The following is a 21,595-nucleotide window of genomic DNA, read 5'->3' on the forward strand; positions in this document are numbered from 1 at the left end:
GTTAGATTTAGGGTGCGTGTGAGCAGTGTGGATGGAGAAATTTAAAAAGTAGTTGGATTTAAACCTGAGGATGGGGGAGAAGTTTTGGGCAGGAAGTGGAATACATAAATTATTTATTTATTTGAGACACAGCCTCACTCTGTCACCCAGGCTAGAGTGTTTGTTTGTTTGTTTATTTGAGATAGAGTCTTTCTTTGTCACCTGGGCTGGAGTGCACTGGCATGATCTTGGCTCACTGCAACCTTTGTCTCCTGGGTTCAAGCGATTCTCCTGCCTCAGACTCCCGCGTAGCTGGGATTATAGGCACCCACCAGCATGCCTGGCTAATTTTTGTATTTTTAATAAAGACGCGGTTTCACCACGTTGGCCAGGCTGATCTCGAACTCCTGACCTCAGGTGATCTGCCCGCCTTGGCCTCCCAAACTGCTGGGATTACAGGCATGAGCCACTGTGCCTGGCCGGAAATTTGTTATTTAGAACGGTGGAAACGGGTAGGAAAAAGAGCATATAGGGAAAAAGGTGTAAGTTTTAACTTTATGCATAGGGAAGGACATAAACACCGTCTACTTGTGAATAAGTGGTTTAGAAGAAACAATCTACAAGGCCCCGGAAGACTTCCAGCCCTTTCCGCCTTTAACTAGACTACATTTCCCAGAATGCTGCAAGAACCGGGCGTGACTCGGAAATCCCTCCCAGCCACTTCCGGCGCAAGTGGCCTCTGATAATCATGGCGCCCCTCAGAACCACTGTGTCGCTGTGGAACCTCCTGAGGGGTTCTCCAGGCGTGGAAAGGGTCTGTTTCCGGGCTGGAATGCAGCCCTGGCTTTGTGGCCTGCTCCAACCGCTACCTTGCTGTTTCGAGGTGGGGCTGCCACGCTGCCGGTTCAGCTCCGAGGCCGGTAAGTGACCTTCCGGACTTTCGCTGGGGCGTTCTTCTGGGAGACGTAGATCCTGTTTCTGGCAGGCTAAAACCACGCGTTAGCCCCTGCGACACGTATCGTAGCGCTTCCTCAGATTCAGCTGTCTTCCTTCTGTACCTGTGGAGTTTGTCATTACCTGCATATCTGTTCATTCGTTCACTCACTCAGCTACAGTGCCTCAGTTCTCCTTGCAGAGTACTGTGCTAAGCCCTGTGGGATATGGCAAACTAAGACTGACACAGACCTTTCCCTATGGGAACTCATGTCCATGGGGAATTGGCAGTGCAGTGTGACCCAAGCTGTGATAGGGGACGCACACAGGAGAGGCACTCAAACTAGGTTGGAAAGTCAGGGAAGGGTTCCTGGCAAATATGACCAAAGCGAGTGCTGGTTAGCCATGCTAAGGAGAAAGCAAGAAGCTTCTCAAGCATAAGAGACAATAGCAGATGTCCAGAAATGAGACTGAGCACAGATATTTGGGAACCCATTTTGGAGGTAGGATTGATAAGGCTTGATTAAGGCTTTGGATATGAGTTTAAAGGGACAAATTAAGATTGTTTCTTAAGTTTTTGACTGGAATAGAGGTTTGTCCCATTTACACCAAGATGGAGAAGATTAATTGTTGGAACCGTTATTTTGGGGCGGGGGGTAGTGCAGGAGTAGATGAGATCAGGAGATGAGAAAGGAGGCAGAATTAAACCTATTTGGGACACATTAAATTTGAGGTGACTTTGAGAGTCAACTGTTCAGTATGGAGTTAGATAATAAAGTGAGGAACATAGGAGTAAAAATGGTAACTAAAGCTGAGCGAATCGGTGAGACTGAGGAGAGAGTAGTGTTGAGCACCTGCTGTGTGCTGGATACCCTAAGGAACCCTGGGTGCCAGAGATGAGTATTACACAAGGTTCTGGTCTTCATAGAGCACATCACTTAGTGAGAGACATAGTGTAAGTAAGCAGACCACCTTAACATTTTTTCTAAATGATGTTGGAAGCCATTCGTGAATTTTAAGCTTGGGAGTAATCTTGATTACATTTCAAAGAGATTACTCTGGTTGCTCTGTGGAGAATGATCTGTAGTGGGGCCAGAATGGAGAAAGGGAGGCTGATGCAAGAGATGAGGATGGCCTTGACTAGAGTAGTGGCAGTGGGAAATGGAGGATTAAAATGAGATTTATGAAGGCAAACAATCAGTATATTCTCTGCCGGTGTTTTTGTTTTGTTTTGTTTTTTGTAAAATGGGGATAATCATAGTGTTTACCTCATGGGTTGTTGTATTAAATGGGCTGAATGTGTAAAGTACTTAGTTCAGTCAGTATTGGCATGTAGTAAATAGCTAATAAATGGTAGCTCTTATAATTACTGTTATTATTACTACAGCTATTTGATTACTATTGTTATTACTATTGCTATTGGCTAGATCTGGAGGATCAGGGAGAATTTAGGAATGACTAAGATTTCTGGCCTGTGTGATCTACTGGATGATGCTGAAATAGGGAACAGTAGAAAATGCAGGTTTGAGACAAGGGAAAGTTGATGGGTTCTGACTTGGCAGTATTCAAGTACATGAGAGAGCTTGGGTAATTGGATGGAAGGTGATCTTCACTAGAGATTCAGATTTTAGAGTTTCTGGCATATAAAGGTAATTGAAGTCACAGGAGGAGATTCAGATTTTAGAGTTTCTGGCATATAAAGGTAATTGAAGTCATGGGAGGATAGGAGAAATCATCGAGTAGGAATCTGAGAAGGGAGAAAAGGACATCGTTCAGCATCTGTAGGGATACCAACATTTGTAGGACTGGGAGAGGAAGAGGTGACTAGGAACAAATGACTTTTTCTTTCTTTTTTGCTAATGGAAATGGAAGTAGAAGTTAGGCAAAGCAGTAGGCAAACTGCATGAGGAAGAGCTAAGATTTGATTCTCTGCTTATGTCAAAGGCTCTTCCATGATACCACATGGCCTCTTCAGTATCATGTCCAGTGAACCAAGTCTCTCTTTCCTAGCTGCAATCTCTTAGCCTAGACTTTCCCTCCCTTTTTTCTCTGCCATGATTAGGCTCTTTGGACGCTTTCTTTGACCCTGTCATGCCCATCCCTAGTTCAGGCTATGCTGAGTTTCTTCCTCTGCAATCACCCAAGCCCCATACCTCTCCTGTATACCATACCTCTCACATTATGTCTCCCCACACCTCCCACTTATACCGAGGAGCACTATGATAAATTGGAAACTATCTAGGATCCAGAACCAGACAAACCTTGGTTTAAATTTTGACTCTATCACTTAATAGATAGTTGTCTTTCAGTAGGCTTCAGCATCCTCATTTATGAAATTGGGTTTATCAGTACCTATTTTGTGAGTGGTTATAAGCATTCCTGAAAATGTGTGTTATATCTGCCATATAGGAGACAACTCTGTAAGTGGCAGCAACCATTACAGTTATTACATTAATTACTTTATTCCTGTTACTTCCTCTAATAGCCTGTCGTTTTGGCAGAGACTGAGTCTATCTCCTCATCATAATGAAAGATCAGTAAATCTTAAATGAAGAAATGAATGAATGCATCTCATAGGTATTAGCATTTTGCAGTGCCAAGATAGACATTGTGCTAATGCTTTTTATTGTTAACTTACTTTTCTATTTAGAGGTCTTGTTAGCTTGTCGTTTTTGTCAGCTTCTTATTTACTAAAGTCCATTTTAGCAGAATCTGGTAGCCCAGAGACCAAGAAACCTACATTTATGGATGAGGAAGTTCAAAGCATACTCACGAAAATGACAGGCTTGAACTTGCAGAAGACTTTTAAACCAGCTGTACAAGAACTGAAGCCACCAACCTATAAGCTAATGACTCAGGCACAGTTGGAAGAGGTACGTGAATGCAGGAATATTGTTAGAATACCTTTCTTTAAGGGGTTAAACAACATTAGTTCTAGAGGCCCCTCCAGATGCTTATAGCTATTCTTCCATAGGCACTAGTGAAAGGTAGTACCAGGCATAGGACTGAGAAAAGAAATGTGAGTCGTCAGCCAGAGAGGGGCAGGGAGCATGGCTGGAATTGAGCAGACTAGGGCGTATGGATCAGGTCTGGGTATTCAGAGAGTATCCTCTCTCCTCTCAAGCCAGCCTGAGCACCCTTCCTTTGTCCTGCTTGCTCCAGCTTCCCTCCTGGAGAAACATCTACTGTGATCTGCCTTGGAGCTGAAGCTTTGGGGATATTGTGAGATCCTGCATGGAAACAGGATGTTTTCCAGGCACCAGTGTCCTCCTCAGTACCATGGGTACTGAGTGCTTTGTGGAAAACACTTTGTTGTGTGAATACGTAAAGCATTAATACTCATCTTTCTGATTCAAAAGTAATTTATAGTCAGCAAAATATATATCTCTCTCTCCAGTAGTAGATTACATGAAGAGTAAAAGTCCCCCTTTTCACCTCCTAGAGGTAACCGCTGTTAACAGTATGGCATGAAGCAGTGTAGTCAGTGGTTAAGAGAATAGGCTTTGAAGTTGGGTTGTCTAGGTTCAAATACCTGTACTGCAATTTCCCAGCAATTTACTTAACATCTGTGTGCCTCTGGTTTTTCTTATGTAAAATGTAGATGATAACAATTGCACCTAACTCATAAGGTAATTGAGGCCATTAAATGAGCCAAATACATTGAGACTATTTGAACAATATCTGGCACATAGTAAGTACCCAAAAACTGCATTCCTTTTTTCTGTTTCGAGCAGCTCTTGTAGCCTGGCTTTGCTCAAAGCATTCCTTTGTGGTTTTGATAATGGTTGAGCCTATAGCTGGTGGTCTCAGCCACATCGCAGAGGCAAAGGCCAGGGCTCACAAGTCCAGGTTTGGTGTTTTACTCACTGATTTGTGGCTACAGCTTCTTTTCTTTGAAGTTTTTTGCATTTTTTATTAGTATCTGCTTTTGTCAGATGATCCTTCTGTTATGTAACCTTGTGGCTTTCCTTAATATTTTCTTTCATTAGGCTATAAGACAGGCAGTTGAGGCAGCTAAAGTACGATTAAAAATGCCACCGGTTCTGGAAGAGCGAGTACCAATAAATGATGTGTTAGCTGAAGATACGATTTTGGAAGGAACAGAAACAACCAAATATGTGTTTACTGATATATCATATAGCATACTACACCGGGTGAGTATATGTCTACTTGCAAAATGATCTTTGTTTGAAATACCATGTGGAGAAGGGCTTGAGAGATGATGTGACCTGGCTGTCTCTGATGCGTCCAAACCAGATTTCCTCTGACTGGGTGAGACCCTTCTGGAAGATACACTATAAGAGGAATGAGAAATGCAGACTAGCCCCATGTCATGATGCTACCATTTCTCAGCAGATAATAGGCACAATATTTTCCAGATTCCAGATGTGCTGAGGCAGAACAAGGGGTACAAAGATACAGACAGAAACCCATCCCAAACCACAAATGGATAAAAATCTATAAGGCAATGGAATCTGGAGACTCTTTTTGCCTAAGTTAGACGGATTTCTTTAGCTGAAGCTTTTTGAGAAGATAGAATGTTTCTGTCCTATAAATTCCTTGATGATGCCAAGAAACTCAGACATCCTAAAGGATTTTCACTTTCCAGAATTTTCAGTAAGAATGACAGATGTTTCTCAGATAATTTTCAGGCATCACCACTTCTTCTGTTGTGATTGTTATTCTCTGGCTCCTCTTTCCTTGATTGCAAATTTAAAAGAACACTCTGGCATTTTAGAAATATATCAGTTTTGTATTTGAGCCTTTGCAAGTAAAGAATAAAAAGAGAGTAGTTTACAGTTCAGCCCACAGAATACATTAGAACACTATAGAAGGCTGAGTTTGGGACAAGGTCCACTCCATATTAATCTTTTATTATACGTGATTATGGTTAGAAAATGATTTGAGCTATGTTCAACACCAGCCATCTGTATACTTGACATAATGAACATGAGTCACAGCGTTTCAATTTTAATTACAGTTTTTGTTTTGTGATGCTTTAATATATGTTTGCAGTGCTATGAAGGCTGGTTGGGAAGCATTTTGTAACTTGAAAGGGAGAAAGGAACTTGGAATTCAGGTTTCTCAAATTACCAAAATCCTTCTGAGGAAAAATTGTATTACGTTGGCATGTGCTTTTTTTTTCCGATTGACTTGATGAAAGTTTTAATTATGTTATCTTGAGAACATATTTAGAGACTCCTACACCTCTGAAAAGTTGAGAGTCAGTACCGTTTGGTTAATTTATACATTAATCAGGTGTGTATCAATTATCAGCAGTGTGCGAAGCTCCATATATGCCACTCTGGGTATTGCAAAAAATTATAATACACATTTCCTGCCCCTTTCCAGTTATACAGTAATATCTAAGGGGTGCCAAAAATCTTGCCCAGCATAAATTTCCAGTTGAATGGTATAAAAAGTAGGTAGAATTTAGAGGAGGAAGTGATCCCATGGCCTGGGACTTGGCAGTTGGAAGAGCGAAGTGACCAGACAGGTGGACCAGACAGCCTCTCAGACATGTTTATGTCTCATGCCAATATGAGAAATCATAGAAGTGTAGAAGTAAGACTCCCCATTCTTGGGTTTTTTCCTTTTATCCCAAGGACTTTAAACATAGATCATAAAGTAGTAAAATCTGTTTAGATGAGACTTTGGGGTAGAGAAATGAAAGTTTGGAAAGGTCATAGCACTTCTTTCCTCTAAAATGCATATAGATGAATCTCAGCTTAGCTTTTTTTGTATCGAACTCACGTTAGCACCATAGTTGGTACTTACTGAATACTTTCATTTTAGATTTCTGATTGTCAGATGCACAGCAGTGATTAGTGAAGGAAGTATCAAACCTTGCCAAGTCTTTGAGGTTTAAAATTATCATTGAACTCATATGCATGATTGCATTTTATATTGTTGATTGCAAATTATTCTTATAATGGCCTTAGTGGGACACAGGAAATAAAAATAAGTCCTCACAAACGCATCCTTGATTATGTTTTTCTATTTTAGGAGCGTTTTATTGTCGTTAGAGAACCAAGTGGCACACTACGCAAAGCCTCTTGGGAAGAACGGGACCGGATGATACAAATTTATTTCCCAAAAGAAGGTCGTAAAGTTTTGACACCAATAATTTTCAAGGAAGAAAATCTTAGGGTAAGGTGACTTAGGTTTTATATTTTAGAGCCAGTGGCGGCGATTTATTTGTAGAACCAGTTGGCTTTGTGCTTTGATCCAGATAAACATTTCTAATGGTAACTTTACTTCTTTCTTTTTTTTTTTTTTGAGACGGAGTTTCGCTCCTTTCGCCCAGGCTGGAGTGCAGTGGCGGGATCTCAGCTCACTGCAACCTCTGCCTTCCAGTCTCAAGCGATTCCCCTGCCTCAGCCTCCCGTGTAGCTGGGATTGCAGGTGCCCGCCACCACATCTGGCTAATTTTTCTATTTTTAGTAGAGACGGGGTTTCACCATGTTGGCCAGGCTGGTCTTGAGCTCCTGACCTCATGATTCACCCCCTTCCGCCTCCCAAAGTGCTGGGATTACAGGTGTGGGCCACCACACCCAGCTGACTTCTTTCTTAATAGAATCCTCCTTCCCACCTAAGATGGGTTGTACCAGGGTTCTCTCCTAATTGGCTTAGCTGGAATTTGAATCTAGGTGTGACAATTACAAAGCCTGTGTTATTTCTTTATGCTTCTTCATGAGCACAGAGTGGCCAGTATGTGGGTGGGCAGGTCTGTCATGGCATTAGGACAGGTGCTGAACTTCAGTGTTCTCATGTGATGCTAACTCTGCTGTGTGGTTTTTAGACTATGTATAGTCAGGACAGGCATGTTGATGTCCTCAATCTCTGCTTTGCCCAGTTTGAGCCAGATTCCGCTGAGTATATCAAGGTGAGTGTATTTTAGTTTCTAAAATGTAGGCTTATGTATGGTTATGAGTCTGATTTTTAATCTAGCTCAACACATTTGGTTCTAAGTTTTGATACAGGGGAAAGGGAAGAGAAATACCTGAAAATCTGTTGAGTACAGATGTGTGCCAGATATATATTTTATCATCACAACCACCTTTGATTAAAGATGAGGGAATTTAAGCTTGTAGAGTTAAGTAGCTTGCTGAAAGTTGCATAGCTACTAAGTGGTAGGGTAGTTTGATAACCCAAGTTTGATGACAAAGTCTATTCTCTTTGAAAAAGTTTACCATATAGGAATCAAATTATTTACTAAACTTTTCCCAAAGTACAGTGTGTTTGTCTTACAGCTCAGTAAGTATTCATTAGTACCTTCTATATGTAAGGTATTGTTTTGGGTGTATAGGTGATGCCACGAACTAGGATAGGGTATGCTGTGCCAAAGCCAGCAGTCCAGATATGGCTGTGGGGAAAGGTGCTAGTACGTATACAGATAATTATCTCTTCAGGCCTAAAATGCTAGATATTAAGAGAAGATTACAAATTCTTTGAAGAAAGCCTTCATAGGGGTGTTAAGGAGGGCTCTAGAAGTGCAGGAAATGTTGTGGCAGGTGGAGTTGGGTGAGGTGTTTCAGGTAGAGAGAACAGTATAAGCAACAGGCAGGAAAAAAGGAGGCTTGAGAAACAGCTAGTGATCTGGTTTGCTTGTATATGCCATGTATATGTAGGGGAGTGATTCAAGATTAAGCTAGGAAGGTGGATGCAGCCACATCATAGGTGACCTCAGATGCTAGGCTGAGGAATCTGGAATTCAGTCAGCAGACCTTTGAAAGCCTTTTGAACAGAGGAATGCCCCCATCAGAACCTTCACTTAAGAAGATCAATCTGGAAGGAGGACTGAAGGACTTTTAGTAAGATGGAATGGGCTAGCTGGTACAATAGGGTAGTTGATGGGAGGGATAGGGGAAAGGGAGAGTAGCAAAAAGATATTCTTGATTTATTTTCTCCAATAGTGACCAAGAAGTGGGCCCTACATTATTTCCAGTGGTCTCTATATGCATAATTGGTGCTTAATAAATTATAGTTGGCCTGCCAAAAAGTAATTAATACGGCTATAAATGTTTGGTATCTGGCTCCAGGCTGCCACATACTTCTACAGTAGAGAAGGCACAGACTTGCTGTCATTTAGACAAATTCTTCTCTTTTTTATTTTTTTAAAGACAGGGTCTTATTCCGTGGCCTACCATGCCCAACTAATTTTTTAAAAAATTTTCCTCGAGATGAGGACTGCTCAAGCAGTCCTCCCACCTCAGCCTCCCAAAGTGTTGGGATTACAGGCATGAGACACCATGCCTGGCCAAAATTCTTTCTCAGTAGAATCCTCCTTCCCCTCTAAGGTGGGTTGTACTAGGAATGGTTTAAATTATACCTATTGGTTAATGATATGGAGGCAACTGTAAGTAGACGTGGTTTTACTTGCTTGGGCAGCACTCATGTTAATCAGTGTACATTGAATAATGCTGCATACTTCTTTTTATGTTCATGTTTCTTAAAAGTTGCATTTTATGTGGATAGGTTCATCACAAGACCTATGAAGATATAGATAAACACAGAAAATATGACCTTTTACGTTCAACAAGATACTTTGGTGGAATGGTGTGGTATTTTGTAAATAATAAAAAGATTGATGGTTTGCTGATTGACCAGATTCAGAGAGATTTGTAAGTATGATCTTAGTAAGTGAAAGAATCATTCCTATTGCTCTAACAGTTCATCTGTATTTAAGCTATGGTATTTTTCCAATGATAACAGTGTACTGTCTAGTGCTTGCTTACCTCAGCTTATGGATTTTTTCTTTTAGTATAACCTAGCTCTCCTAGTTTTTGCTTTCATAAAAACAGTGCTAGACTCTTGAAAGAGTAAGTGGCTTTGGATCTGTACTGTAAACCCTCAATAATAACTTATCCTGAGGTCACCAATGCTCCTAGGTTGGTGAACTTTCCGGATTCTGAAAGGAGGATTAAATAGGAAATGTAAAGAAGTAGAAATAAGCTCTGTGGTTATTTTCTGGTAGAACTATTTCTAGGGCTTTTCAGTAAACACCATCCTTTAACTTATGAAAATACTTTTGATACCCTTGCTTTTACAAGATTTTTAAGGCATCAAAAAAGCTGCTTTTCCGAGTAGTGTGAAACAAAAAAATATCTGTTGTATTTTAGCATGAAGCTGTTGTGCTCCCAGGCTTCTAGCTGGAAATAATAATACAACTTGTAATAAAACTGAAGAGAAAATAGTTTTTGAGCATCTTTCTATCAGTTGAATTAGGAAGGCCAAAATGACAAGGAAGTAGCATGGCTGTAGTAAGAAAATCAACTTTCTACCAAAAGCCCTTGCTGGACTCAAAAGTCTGAACTACAAGACAGTTTTGAGATTATTGCCACCTTCAGACTGTTAGTTTTTGACTCCCAGAGTATCCTAACATGTAATACAAACCATATACACAAAGGTAAGGCATGTAGAACTGAAAGTTCCACAGAACTTATCTTCAGAATAAAATACAGCCCATACTTGGAAAAAGGGCATCATGTCTCATAGAAACAAATTCCTATTGCCCATTTCACCAGCATATGTAGTACAATAAAATCAGAGGGCAGAAATACACCTTCATACCCCATAATTGAGGCTGTGGTGATGGGGATGCTCAAGTGACTTGCCTTCATGTGCATTATCTCCTGTGAATGAATTTTCCACTTATAAAGAAAAGTTTAATCATTCTGAAGTTGTTTTATTATTAAAACAGTATGTTCTTATAAAAAAATTAGAGCAATACAGAAATGTTTGAAAATTAAAGTTCTTATTGGGGTGTATTAATAAGTGATATTATAGTGATATAACTCATCACATGTAAGCTTTACATCTGAAGCAATTCATGCTTACTGGGAGGGAAGTTTGGGTACTTAGCTTTTCCTGCTGTTCCTAGGTAAAGGCCCTCTTGTGGTCATTCTGAACAGATCAGTGAGCTTACTGCAAATCCCAGGCTGGACAGTAGAGGGTGCATATCCTCACTGAATGAAGCTCAGGCAAGAATTAGGATTCTGCACACATTTCTTCAGACTCAAGTCCCACTGTTAGATTTTATATTGAGATTCTTTTAAAATCTTTTTGAAATATAATTTATTTGCTCTTGAAGTATGGGTGGGGTGTTAAGCTAAATTTAAATTGTTCTGTGAGGCACAGGCATTATACTTCAGCATGAACCTAATGAAGCCCTGAACATACCAACAGGTAGCAATCCAGTTAAGCTGTTTATAAGGCCACATGCCTAAGCTCCAAAGGGAATTTTAATTTTTTATTGGGGAGACATTTCATTGCTACATTTAGTAGACTTTGTTAGATTATAACAAGCACAATAGATTTGTAATGAACATTTTTTTTTCCCCCCTGAAAAGCTTTACCAACAGCTCTGTTTTCCCAAGAGATGGCCTTTAGGGTACATGAGCCTCAGGATAAGCCCAGAGCATTTCTCTAAGGCTTCCAAGGCTTGAAGAATTCTATACTTACTCCCACTGTCACCCTGCCCTTCATCCCCCAGCTCAGGTAAGGGGAACACAGGGAAGGCAGCAGAGTGCTAGCTGCGGAAGCACTGAATTAGGGTGTCCTCAGCCCTCCATTCCCAACTGGAAGCCAGTAGTTCACTTAGTGTATATAGCAGAGCCTCAAGAGCACAAGCATTTTGCATGTTATTTTTATATGCCCTCCAGTGATGAGATGGCAAATGGTGGGAAAGTGTCAGCTGTGTGAGAAGTGATTGTTTGGTTTTGCTAGGAAAGTTTTAATGTTGATAAAAATTGTTTACACATTTCTGAGAAGTATAAACCAGAATAACTGAATTCTTGTTCTGGCTTTTTCATAGGTAGTTGTGTCACTGCTGAAGTTAGACAGATTACTGATGTAGAACCCAATTTTCCTTTTTGTCTGATGTGTGTGTATGATTTCAAATTTGCTTCACTAGGATGCTAGTTATTTTACTAATCCGTTCCTGTGAATAGTCGGGTGGCCTGAAAGTCTTTCCTTGGAACCTTAGGGGGGGCTCTTGTAGAGGCATTTGTCTCTGTTAGCAGATGTCACTTAGAGGCAAGTGACTGAGCTCCCTGTGACCATCACCCTCCTGCTTATGTGGGATGAAGCTGTATTTCTGTCCTCTGAGTTGGGTTAGACTATTACATGCTGGTGAAGTGAGCTGGCGTGGAAATAATCTACCATTACGAATGTTGTTTCTGTGAGAAATGATGCTGTTTTTCCAAAAAGAATATAGCCACATTTGGAATATATTCACTTTCATAAATTGGACACTTCCTGCAGTGACTCCTGCCCTACCTGCCTCACGGAGTTGGTGTGAGGCCTAAATTAGTCAATTTCCCTGAAAATGCTTTTGAAACTGTAAAAGTGAAGGTCCTTCCCCAATACCCCCAGCCTGAGGAAAGTCTGAAATGTAGTTTGAAGTTGGCACACACTTTTACAGGACTGTGAATCAAATGAAGAAAACCCCTAGATAACATTAAACCCTTTCGTTCTCAGAATCGATGATGCAACCAGCTTGGTCCAGCTGTATCACATACTCCATCCAGACGGCCAGTCGGCTCAAGAGGCCAAGGATCAGGCTGCTGAGGGAATAAATTTAATCAAGGTAAAGTTTTTTTTATTCCATATTGGTTGTTTTGTGGTAGTAATGGAGTTGGGAAAAATTCAGAATTGGGTCATAATTAATGGTAACTAAACAGATTTGTGAATATGGGACATCTGTGGTCTTTGAAAACATCAGTATGATTTGTCCCCCTATTTCTTCAGCCTGGACAACAGAAACAGGGGAGGGGGTTGGTTAGAGTGCAGTAAAGTAGGTTGAGTGATGTGGTGCTAGCAGCTGGAGTCCAGAGAAGTTCCGACAGTGCAGGGAGCAGCCCCCTTGTTCTTTGGAGCACTGGAAGGACTGAGCTGCATCTGAGGTGTTCAAGTCACCAGCAGGACAAGGTAGAGGACTAAGTAGCACATGTCCCCCAGAGCAGCTTCCTGTCTTTGTGTGGTCACATCACATCGGGGGAAATGGGCACGTGTCAAGAAGTGGAGAGTGTGATGCTTGTATATCACCAAGCCTTAGTTGTACTGTCCGTCATTTTGGAGCTGCACACCTCTCAAAACCATGGGCTTATATACATTTATCTGTAAATGCTGAGTTGAGATGATTTTTTCAGGAAGGGAAGGGGAGGAGATTGTATAATTTCATCTCTTCTAATACTCACAATATACGTGGTTTTGTGGAACTGGCTTCTATCCTGGTAATACTGTTTGCATGCTGCAAAACAGTTGTAAGTTTTACTAAGGAAACAATGACCTGTGATGACATCCTAGGAAGAGTAGAGAGAAACCACAGTACTGATTTTCTTTATGAACCTGATAAAGTACAATGTTTTTGGAGAAAATATTCTTTAAAGTGAAAAATCAGTTTGGTAACTCTTAGCCTCCAGATTTCTCTCTAACCTAATGGTTTTTGTTTTGATCTAGCAGGAAGTATTAATATTAATACAATGTCAGGGTCTTAATTGGATCCTTCTGGTGTTTAGAATTAGTATTGCTTGAAATGTGTTGGATATTGTTTTTCTGTCCATGTGTGTTTATTAGTGTATGATCAGGGGAAAAATTGTGAAATTTGAAAGACCTTTTTAAGTAGGACTCTTTGCTACTACAGAAATGCTAATGATGTCTTAAAACTGAAAAATTTTATAAATAGCATATGTCCTATTGTTTTAAAACTTTACTTTTTAATTTAAACAGGTCTTTGCAAAAACAGAAGCACATAACGGAGCCTATATAGAACTAACACTGCAAACTTATCAAGAAGCACTCAGTCGCCATTCTGCAGCTTCCTAAAAATATTTTAAAAATACATTTATTTTACTAAATACTGACTACATTTCTCTGTTAATATTGAGCTAAACGTTAAAAAATGGCCAGATTAAAAGGTATCAATTTGTAGTTCTCCCTAGAAAGCAAAAATTGTTACCCTACTCACTTTTCTAGGCTACAAGGATATTTGAGTGCCTGGTTATGAATTTTTTGAATCATGTTAGATGAGTACACAGTTAAAAAGTATGGTTTTTTTTTTTGTGTGTTACCAAATAGGGTAGACGGTAATTTAGACAGACCCCAGCTTAATGAGGTCAGAGGAACAGAGGTTTCACATCCTGACTCCAGAAATGGGTAGCTGCTAGATAAAATTGGGGCAAGACCTGTGGAATGATGCAATGAGGTCAAGAAAAAGGGTTTAGAGAATTACAGCATGGATATTCAGCTCTAAGAAAAATGTGATTGACAGCATTTGAAAATGCAGATTTAGTTATGCAAAGAAAAGAGAGTGGGGCTGATCCCTAGGCAAGTTGTAGTTTCAGCTCAGCCTTCTAAAACTAGAAGTCTATTTTCATTACTGAGAAAGGAAACAAAAGTATCTTCCATTAATTCAAAAGGTTTTATGAGATACGGTCTCATAGTATGAAAAAAAATCAAAGCCCATGTCTGTTTTAGTTAACAAGGAAAACACAGTGATTTAAATGCTGCACATAAACTCTTCTTAAGATGATGTGGGCATTATGCTCCCAGTGGTCCACAGTATTTACATATAAAAATGTAAGAAATGTCTCATAGTCCGAAGCACTGTGGTCAGGGTAGCAATCAATACCTATATATAATAATAATCTTTTTAGTCAGGTAAATGGAAAGCATTACAGTCAATCATCCAAAATATCTTCATCCAGATTGATATCTGTTGTGTCAATATCTTCTAATTCCAAATTATCCAAATCTACTTCTAGTTCGAGTAAACTCTGCAAACAAAAGAGGGTAATTAAGTTTTACAGTACTGTTAAAGGGAAGTTATCCGTGGGTTCATGATCCAAAGTGGGAACTAAAATTTTCTTAATAGTCAAGAAAAGCATCTTCCCATTTCAAAGCCCCTGCTCTGAAACTTGATTCTGTCACTTAAACCACAGAGGGCTATGTATTCTCCAAATATTGATGGGGAGGAGGATGGGGTAGAGGGAGGTTTGAGTATGATGTCTGACCTACCTTTTCTTCTTTGTTGGCTGTGTGGGAGGCCACAATAACTGGAGTAGGAGAAGGAGGTTTCCCATCAAGTTCCTGAAACCCCAAGTGAAGATATATGTGAAGACAAGGGAATTTACTCAGGAATTTAAAGTTTTCCCCCAAGAGAAGGATGATCAGAATTAGGAAGTGGGAGATGATGTTTAAAAGTGAACCATCTCACCAAATTTATCACATGAAGTACTCTGCTGACCTGTTGAGCTGTAGATCTTGAGGGCTGAAAGCCTTTTGCCTCTTCCATGACATTTCTCTCTTCATTTGGCTATCGGAGAATAAAGCAATGATAAAATGAGATATTTTTAAATCATAATTTACCTATGAACTTGGCCTAAATCCCAGATATCAGCTCTTAATTTTAAAAAAAGTATTTACTGCAGTTCAAAATCTGAAGTCATGAATGTACTTCCACCCTGTAGTTACAATAAATGAAGCTTGACATCCTGGCCACTCACCGTGACAAGTGGGTACTGTTTGGCTGGCCACAGATCAGCATGTGTTTCCTTCACCCATTCTTCCACAATAAAGGCTTCTTTTAATCCAGGGAATAGGTTTTCATACTCTGTTGGATCAGCAAGGGATTCTGCTGCTTTCTGATTGACTTTTGAGAGATTCTCTCTCCAGAGTTTCACTACCCTATTATAGACATCAAGGAACCGAACAGAGACTAAGTAAGTCTGCTCTCTTTTTATTGGAAACATTTCTTCCTAAAATTAAAAGTCTGTACCTTGAAACCTGACTGGGTAAGTAAGTTCGGGCCAGGAACGCAGCTTCTGGCAGCCGTCCAGTTCTAATCAAGAGCTCTAGGCAGGCATCAACCCTAAACATTAAAAAGGAAAGTTACTGTTACCAAGAATAAACACTATAATAATGGTACTTAACATAAAGGAAATTTAGTGTTGCAAAGCCAAAAATCTCCCCAATTTTCACGCATACATCTCATTTCTGTCACTTGTCTTTTAATGGTTGTTACATAACACACTCCAAGGGTATGAGGGATAAGACAGGTTTCCTGACTACTTTGAATCTACTTAATTTTAATAATTCCTAAGAACCTAAGGGGCCTTTCAAGAGGAGTTAAGGCAGGTTAGATTAGCAAATATTAAAGCCGTAAGGATATATGTCAGCAGAAATTCAGTTCCACAAGACAAATATGTAGGGCAGTGTCTCCAACATGGGAAGGGCCAGACAAGCCAGTTGTGCCCAGCAGAATACCAAAGTTATTTTTTCTTCTATTTTAATTTCATTTTTTTTCTATGCAAGTTCTATGAAGTGGACAATGTGTTTCAGAATTCAGAACTTCTTGGATTTTCGAAAGGTGATACCATATGTATACTATGTATTACCTCACATCCTCAGCATGAAAAAGCCACAAACAGTACTTACGCAGGAATGTTAAATGCAATAAAAATGTACCAAGTTGGTATAAAAGCAACTAAAAATAGGAAAACAGAGTTCAGCTCAGGTCTTGCAATCAAAACAGTTATAAAATGTTTTCAGAATATTTTTGGATTTTTGAATTATGGATAAGGAATAGTGGGGTCTATTCTTACAGGCATATAAATTCATAAATACATTCACATACATACAATGGGGTGCACATTCAAAGTTCCATGGCGAAGTATGGGATTGTAAACAAACAATCAGTATGTAGGGGAAGGTTAAAGAATACTTTCAGGCCAGGTGCGGTGGCTCACACCTATAATCCCAGCACTTTGGGAGGACTAGGCAGGCAGATCACTTGAGGTCAGGAGTTTGAGACCAGCCTGGTCAACATGGTGAGACCCCGTCTCTATTAAAAATCCAAGCCGGGTGTGGTGGCACATGCTTGTAATCCCAGCTACTTGGGAGGCTGAAGCAGGAGAAGGGCTTGAACCAGGGAGACAAAGGCTGCAATTAGCCGAGATCATGCCACTGGACTCCAGCCTGGGCAACAGAGTGAGACTCCATCTCAAACAAAAAAAAAATACTTGTGTTTTTTATTTCATAATACTGCCAACTAATGTCCAAATAATTTGGTTTATGCTAACTCAGACTTAAAAATACAAGACATCTTTATGCTTTATAGTGTGCTCAAATCTAAAAGTAGCTGGCATACTTATCCCCTTTTGTTCTTGCCATAAATGGATCAAAATTATCCAATTTGGGTAAAATCACCTGCCCTTCAGGTACCTACTACAGCAGCTCAATAGCCTGCTGCAATCATAAAATAAAATGCTTCCACCATTAACTGGCAGGACTGTTGAGAAAGGTGTTTAACGTTTCTCCCACTTGAGCCTCCCTGAACAGCTCATTTAGCTCAAACATTTAGATCAGATGTGCTAAAGGCATCTCTTGCTGAAGGTGAGTGCCACCAAGGCAGCACTGTCCTGCTCTGACTGCCTGGTCTATTCAACACCATTTAGCCATTCATCAGTTCTCTCTAGGGCTCATTCTTCACATCCCTCTCCAAAAACCATCCTCAGTGTAGAATTAATCAATCTTTTAAATTAATACTCACTTGCCCTGTAAAAAGTAGCTCATGAATGCCACATTATTTTTGCCATCTCTCTCCGCACCCTCTGCTAGCTTGTTCACCATATTAGCATTTCCAGAGGCAGTGGCCAAAAGCAGCAGGCCCCCATAATCCTGTGCATGGTGCAGGCACTCCTGGGCTAGGCCAAACTGACATTTACTAATGGCAAGTTCAGCAAGTTGTTTCCACTTCTGTTCTGACTGTAAGAAAAGAGTTTCCAAGTTAAAATATCTTTAGAAATAAGCATTTACATTTCCAACATTATTCTGTTAACTGTGCGGACAATGGAAGATACTTATATATAGAGAGAGCTGTGCTTAAGTTGGCTCTATCAAAATAAGAATGGCTAAAATGTACAATCAGGAAACGGAAATTATTCACATATACAAAATGAATTTAAACAAATCAATTTTAATGATGTGTGAATAATTATAATCAACCCATTATATTTTACCTTATAATTACACAGGAAAAGTAAAACCATCTCACTGGAGTTTTAAGGTAATTAGACTGCAATTATTTTAACAAGTGATTTAATACCGCTTTTTTGAAAGCATACAGAACTGTTTATGTCTTTAAATATTTCATAATAATATTATGTCTCACTTGTAGCTTTTCAAAACTCAAAATGCTGCATGTTTAGATGATCTTAACATAACTAAAATTTATTTTGCACATCCGAAATTAATTTACCAATAAATGCTAGTTTTAAACCACAATTGGGAGCCTCAATATACAAAGATCTATAAAAATATCATTACAAAAATGGTATTAACATTTCTCCCACTTGAGTCTCCCTGAACAGCTCATTTAGCTCAAACATTTAGACCAGATGTGCTAAGAGCATCTGTTGCTCAAGGTGAGTGCCACCAAGGTAGCACTGTCCTCCTCTGACTGCCTGCTCTATTCAATACCAAAAGACAAAGGGGTTGGGCTGTCTTTCAAAACCCCTTTTCAAAACCAATGTATTTTTAGCTAGTTTCAGACTCTGGCAAATGACTGCTATGTCTGTACTCTTAGGCTTTCCAGACTAGTTTACATACTGTTTTACATCTTATCTTGCAAAATATATCTCACTTAAGATATGAAAATAATTTTTCTTAGAGTGCTAAGAATATCTCCAATGTAATCAATTTATGCAAAGTTTAACATAATACATCTTTTAAAAATACCAGAGACAATAACTTCACCAAAATGAGCCACTAATTTGCATTTGGGAAAACTTTAATAATAAAACATTATACCAAACACATAGAAGTACCTACTGACTTTTCCATCAGTTATGATAAATCATGAATTAGTACATACCTCTGCTTCTACTGCTAACTGGTATGCAATTTGTAACTCTCCAAGTTGAAGAGCAAGCTCAAAACGATGCTCAGGATCTGTGGATACTGTAAGAGCTTGCTGCTTGAAGCCCTAAACAGATTTTTAAAAATTACATACGTCATTTATGCATAAAAAATGTATGTATGTTTTATACACACACACACACACACACACACACACACACACACACACAGAGTGTACACACATTCACAGAGAAAATCATTTCTCTCTCAAACTAGAAACCCCACTATTTAATGAGAAGATGGAATTATTAAGGAGCCATTAAAGTAACTGGTAAGAACAAACCTGGCAGATAAAATATTCAGTGACAGAATTCTTCCTGTTTATTAGGATAATGGAAGCTTGCTAATGCTAAACTCAAGTAACTAGTAAAACTGAAAATGTAAATATAAACAGATATGTCAAAAAGAAAGGAATTTTGCAAAGTTGGGACTGAACAAGAATCATTTCAAAAGAAGAAAACTAGGCACAGCAGTGTAAACTTAGCTGTTGGTAATCTACTCAACTAGGCTGGGAAGTAGAGATCATCTAGTCCAATCCCTCATTTTGCACATAAGACTATTAGCAGTAAATGGGCAAAGAAAAGGGAGTCAAATTAAAACCTTCCAACTTTCTATCATCTGTAGGTCATAGCAAACATCGTGTATTCAGGTCCAGTCACCAATCAGTTGTCATTACCTATTCCTTTATTGTTGGTCTCAAGTCCAGCTTATCAGCAAGTATCCAAAGACAGGAAGTCTAAAATTTCCTCCCCATGCTCCATTAAGGCATTAAGAACAAGCTTTTAAACCAGGGGTCTCCCAACCAACCGGTCTGTGGCCTGTTAGGAATCGGACCGCACAGCAGGGGGTAAGCAGTGGGTGGGTGAGTGAGCAAGCATTACCACCTAAACTCTGCCTCCTGTCAGATCTGTGATGGTATTAGATTCTCACAGGAGCGTAAACCCTGTTGTGAACTGTGCATGTGGTAGGTCTAGGTTCCGTGCTCCTTATGAGACTCTAATGCCTGGTGATCTGAGATGGAACAGTTTGATCCTGAAATGCAGCCCCTCCCGTCTATGGAAAATTTGTCTGTCTGCCACGAAACCGGTCCCTGGTGCCAAAAAAGTTGGGGACCACTGTTGTAAATCAACTATTGTAATTATTAAATTAGCCTCTCCATGACAAACAGTACTGATGGGGTCATTTTTCGCTCTAGGGACGTCATGTGTTAGACTGAAAGCTCAGGGATAGTTTGCCTCTTCACCAGACTGAGAGGGAATGCTCAGTTACGGGATAGTCAAGATTGAGAAGCTGGACAGCTTTAGGGTTCTGTCTGGCTGTATCTTCAGGGTGGCTTTATCATCAAGTTTGAAATGTTTTAACTTAGCTTATACAGGCTGCCACCCCGCCCCCATCCATCCATGAATACGATGTAAATAAGGCATTCTAAATAACCGGAGTTACTTTTCTTCACTAGCATTGATATAGATAACATAAAACCCAAAAGTGGAGGATGGAAGATCTCTGGAACTAGTCAGATACAGCCAAGGGCAAAACAGATGAAATAAGGCAGACTAAATATATATGCTTTTGTTTTCTGCTAATTCCCTACTACTAATAAAATCACACTAAAAGGATTTTTTTTTTTAAAGACACGAACTCCCAACACACAGAAAGGGAGAGGAAACTAACAAAAGTTTGGAAGCTGGAAAGCTGGTGGAGGAATATAAACATTCTGTTAAAACAGCAGAGAAAACAAATCCTAAATCAGGAGTGAGAACAGCATAGAAACAATGTGATTTACACCCAGTGTGTCTCATGAGTGGTAGTGCTGAAAACAAATTGCCCTAAAAGCATTTAGAAACTCTAGATCTGCTCCCCTCTCCCATCTCTTGACAAAGAAGACGGGTTTATTCTTTGGAGAGGGCAAAGTAAAGAGTCTCCAGACTAGGAGATTCCAAGCGTACTTGGAGGAAGAAGTACGGAGTATCAAAGGAAAACAGGAGATTATGAAAATGGATACAGAGACTCAATGAAATATTAAATACTGAGACTTCAAGGTATCTTCTATTGAGACCCCAGAATGATGGTGATTGGGGAGCTTTTCACTAAAATCTACTGAGCCCATGGGAAAAGACTTCAAAATACTAAAATGTCAACTCCATGAAGGCTACATGTCAGCAGAAACAGTGCCTAGTACATTGTTAAATTCATTACATAAATGGAAAGTCATAAAAAATTCATTAGCTAAAGATACTGACATTGAGACTCCCTAATCAAATGGGCCAACCACACCAGATACTGTGAAGTCCAAACCCAATATGCCCCATCCACAAATTCAGACCTTCTGATCTGTTTCTTGTACCTTCACTCTTAAGTGAGGGCCCAAGGACATCAGATACTTGAGGAAAATCACTAACAGGAAAGATGGAGATCAAAATGAAGCAATAAAAGGAACTTGAAGGAAGCATACCATATAGGGGGAAGAGAAAACTTCAAAATCTAAAAACAAAAATATATCATTCATATCTGTAGAAGGATAAGAGAAACTTTTATCTATAAACAATAAGATTTTAAAAGAGAATAGGAAAATCAGTGCAGGACATACAACATTAACCATTCCAGAAAGACAGAATACAGAAAACAAAGGAAAGAAATCACCATAGAACGATTCATGAAAATCTTTCAGAAATGTAGGACGTAAGTTTCCCATTAAAAAAACTCATCTAATAACTGGCAGGATTAATGAAAATTGATTCCTACCAAGGCCTACCATGATTATAAC

The 21,595-nt window shown here is 39.5% G+C and overlaps 2 protein-coding genes across 3 annotated transcripts in view; one reads left to right on the forward strand and one right to left on the reverse strand.

The window, feature by feature from the left end:
- Positions 1-702: 702 nt before the first annotated feature.
- On the forward strand, positions 703-13,855 carry MRPS22 (mitochondrial ribosomal protein S22). 2 transcript variants are annotated; one of them, XM_010366757.2, is made up of 8 exons: positions 703-899; positions 3,619-3,785; positions 4,902-5,066; positions 6,919-7,062; positions 7,715-7,798; positions 9,391-9,536; positions 12,394-12,502; positions 13,645-13,855. In XM_010366757.2, the coding sequence occupies exons 1-8, from the start codon at positions 728-730 to the stop codon at positions 13,738-13,740; spliced, it is 1,083 nt and encodes a 360-aa protein (XP_010365059.2). In that variant the 5' UTR covers positions 703-727; the 3' UTR covers positions 13,741-13,855. The 2 variants fall into 2 exon arrangements, with proteins under 2 accessions (XP_010365059.2, XP_030790505.1); XM_030934645.1 differs by having other exon boundaries at positions 3,622-3,785; positions 13,645-13,845.
- A 332-nt stretch (positions 13,856-14,187) lies between these two features.
- The window catches only part of COPB2 (coatomer protein complex subunit beta 2), a 36,482-nt gene continuing 29,074 nt past the window's right edge, over positions 14,188-21,595 (reverse strand). The window contains exons 16-22 of the mRNA XM_010366755.2: positions 18,788-18,898; positions 17,465-17,679; positions 15,692-15,784; positions 15,420-15,600; positions 15,161-15,229; positions 14,932-15,003; positions 14,188-14,690 (exon numbers count right to left, since the gene is read on the reverse strand). Coding sequence (XP_010365057.1) covers positions 14,595-14,690; positions 14,932-15,003; positions 15,161-15,229; positions 15,420-15,600; positions 15,692-15,784; positions 17,465-17,679; positions 18,788-18,898 — 837 coding nt within the window. The 3' untranslated portion in view covers positions 14,188-14,594. The remainder of the gene's footprint in view (positions 14,691-14,931; positions 15,004-15,160; positions 15,230-15,419; positions 15,601-15,691; positions 15,785-17,464; positions 17,680-18,787; positions 18,899-21,595) is intronic.

The sequence above is a fragment of the Rhinopithecus roxellana genome, chromosome 1 (assembly GCF_007565055.1).
Source record: "Rhinopithecus roxellana isolate Shanxi Qingling chromosome 1, ASM756505v1, whole genome shotgun sequence".
NCBI classification, from domain to species: Eukaryota; Metazoa; Chordata; class Mammalia; order Primates; family Cercopithecidae; genus Rhinopithecus; species Rhinopithecus roxellana.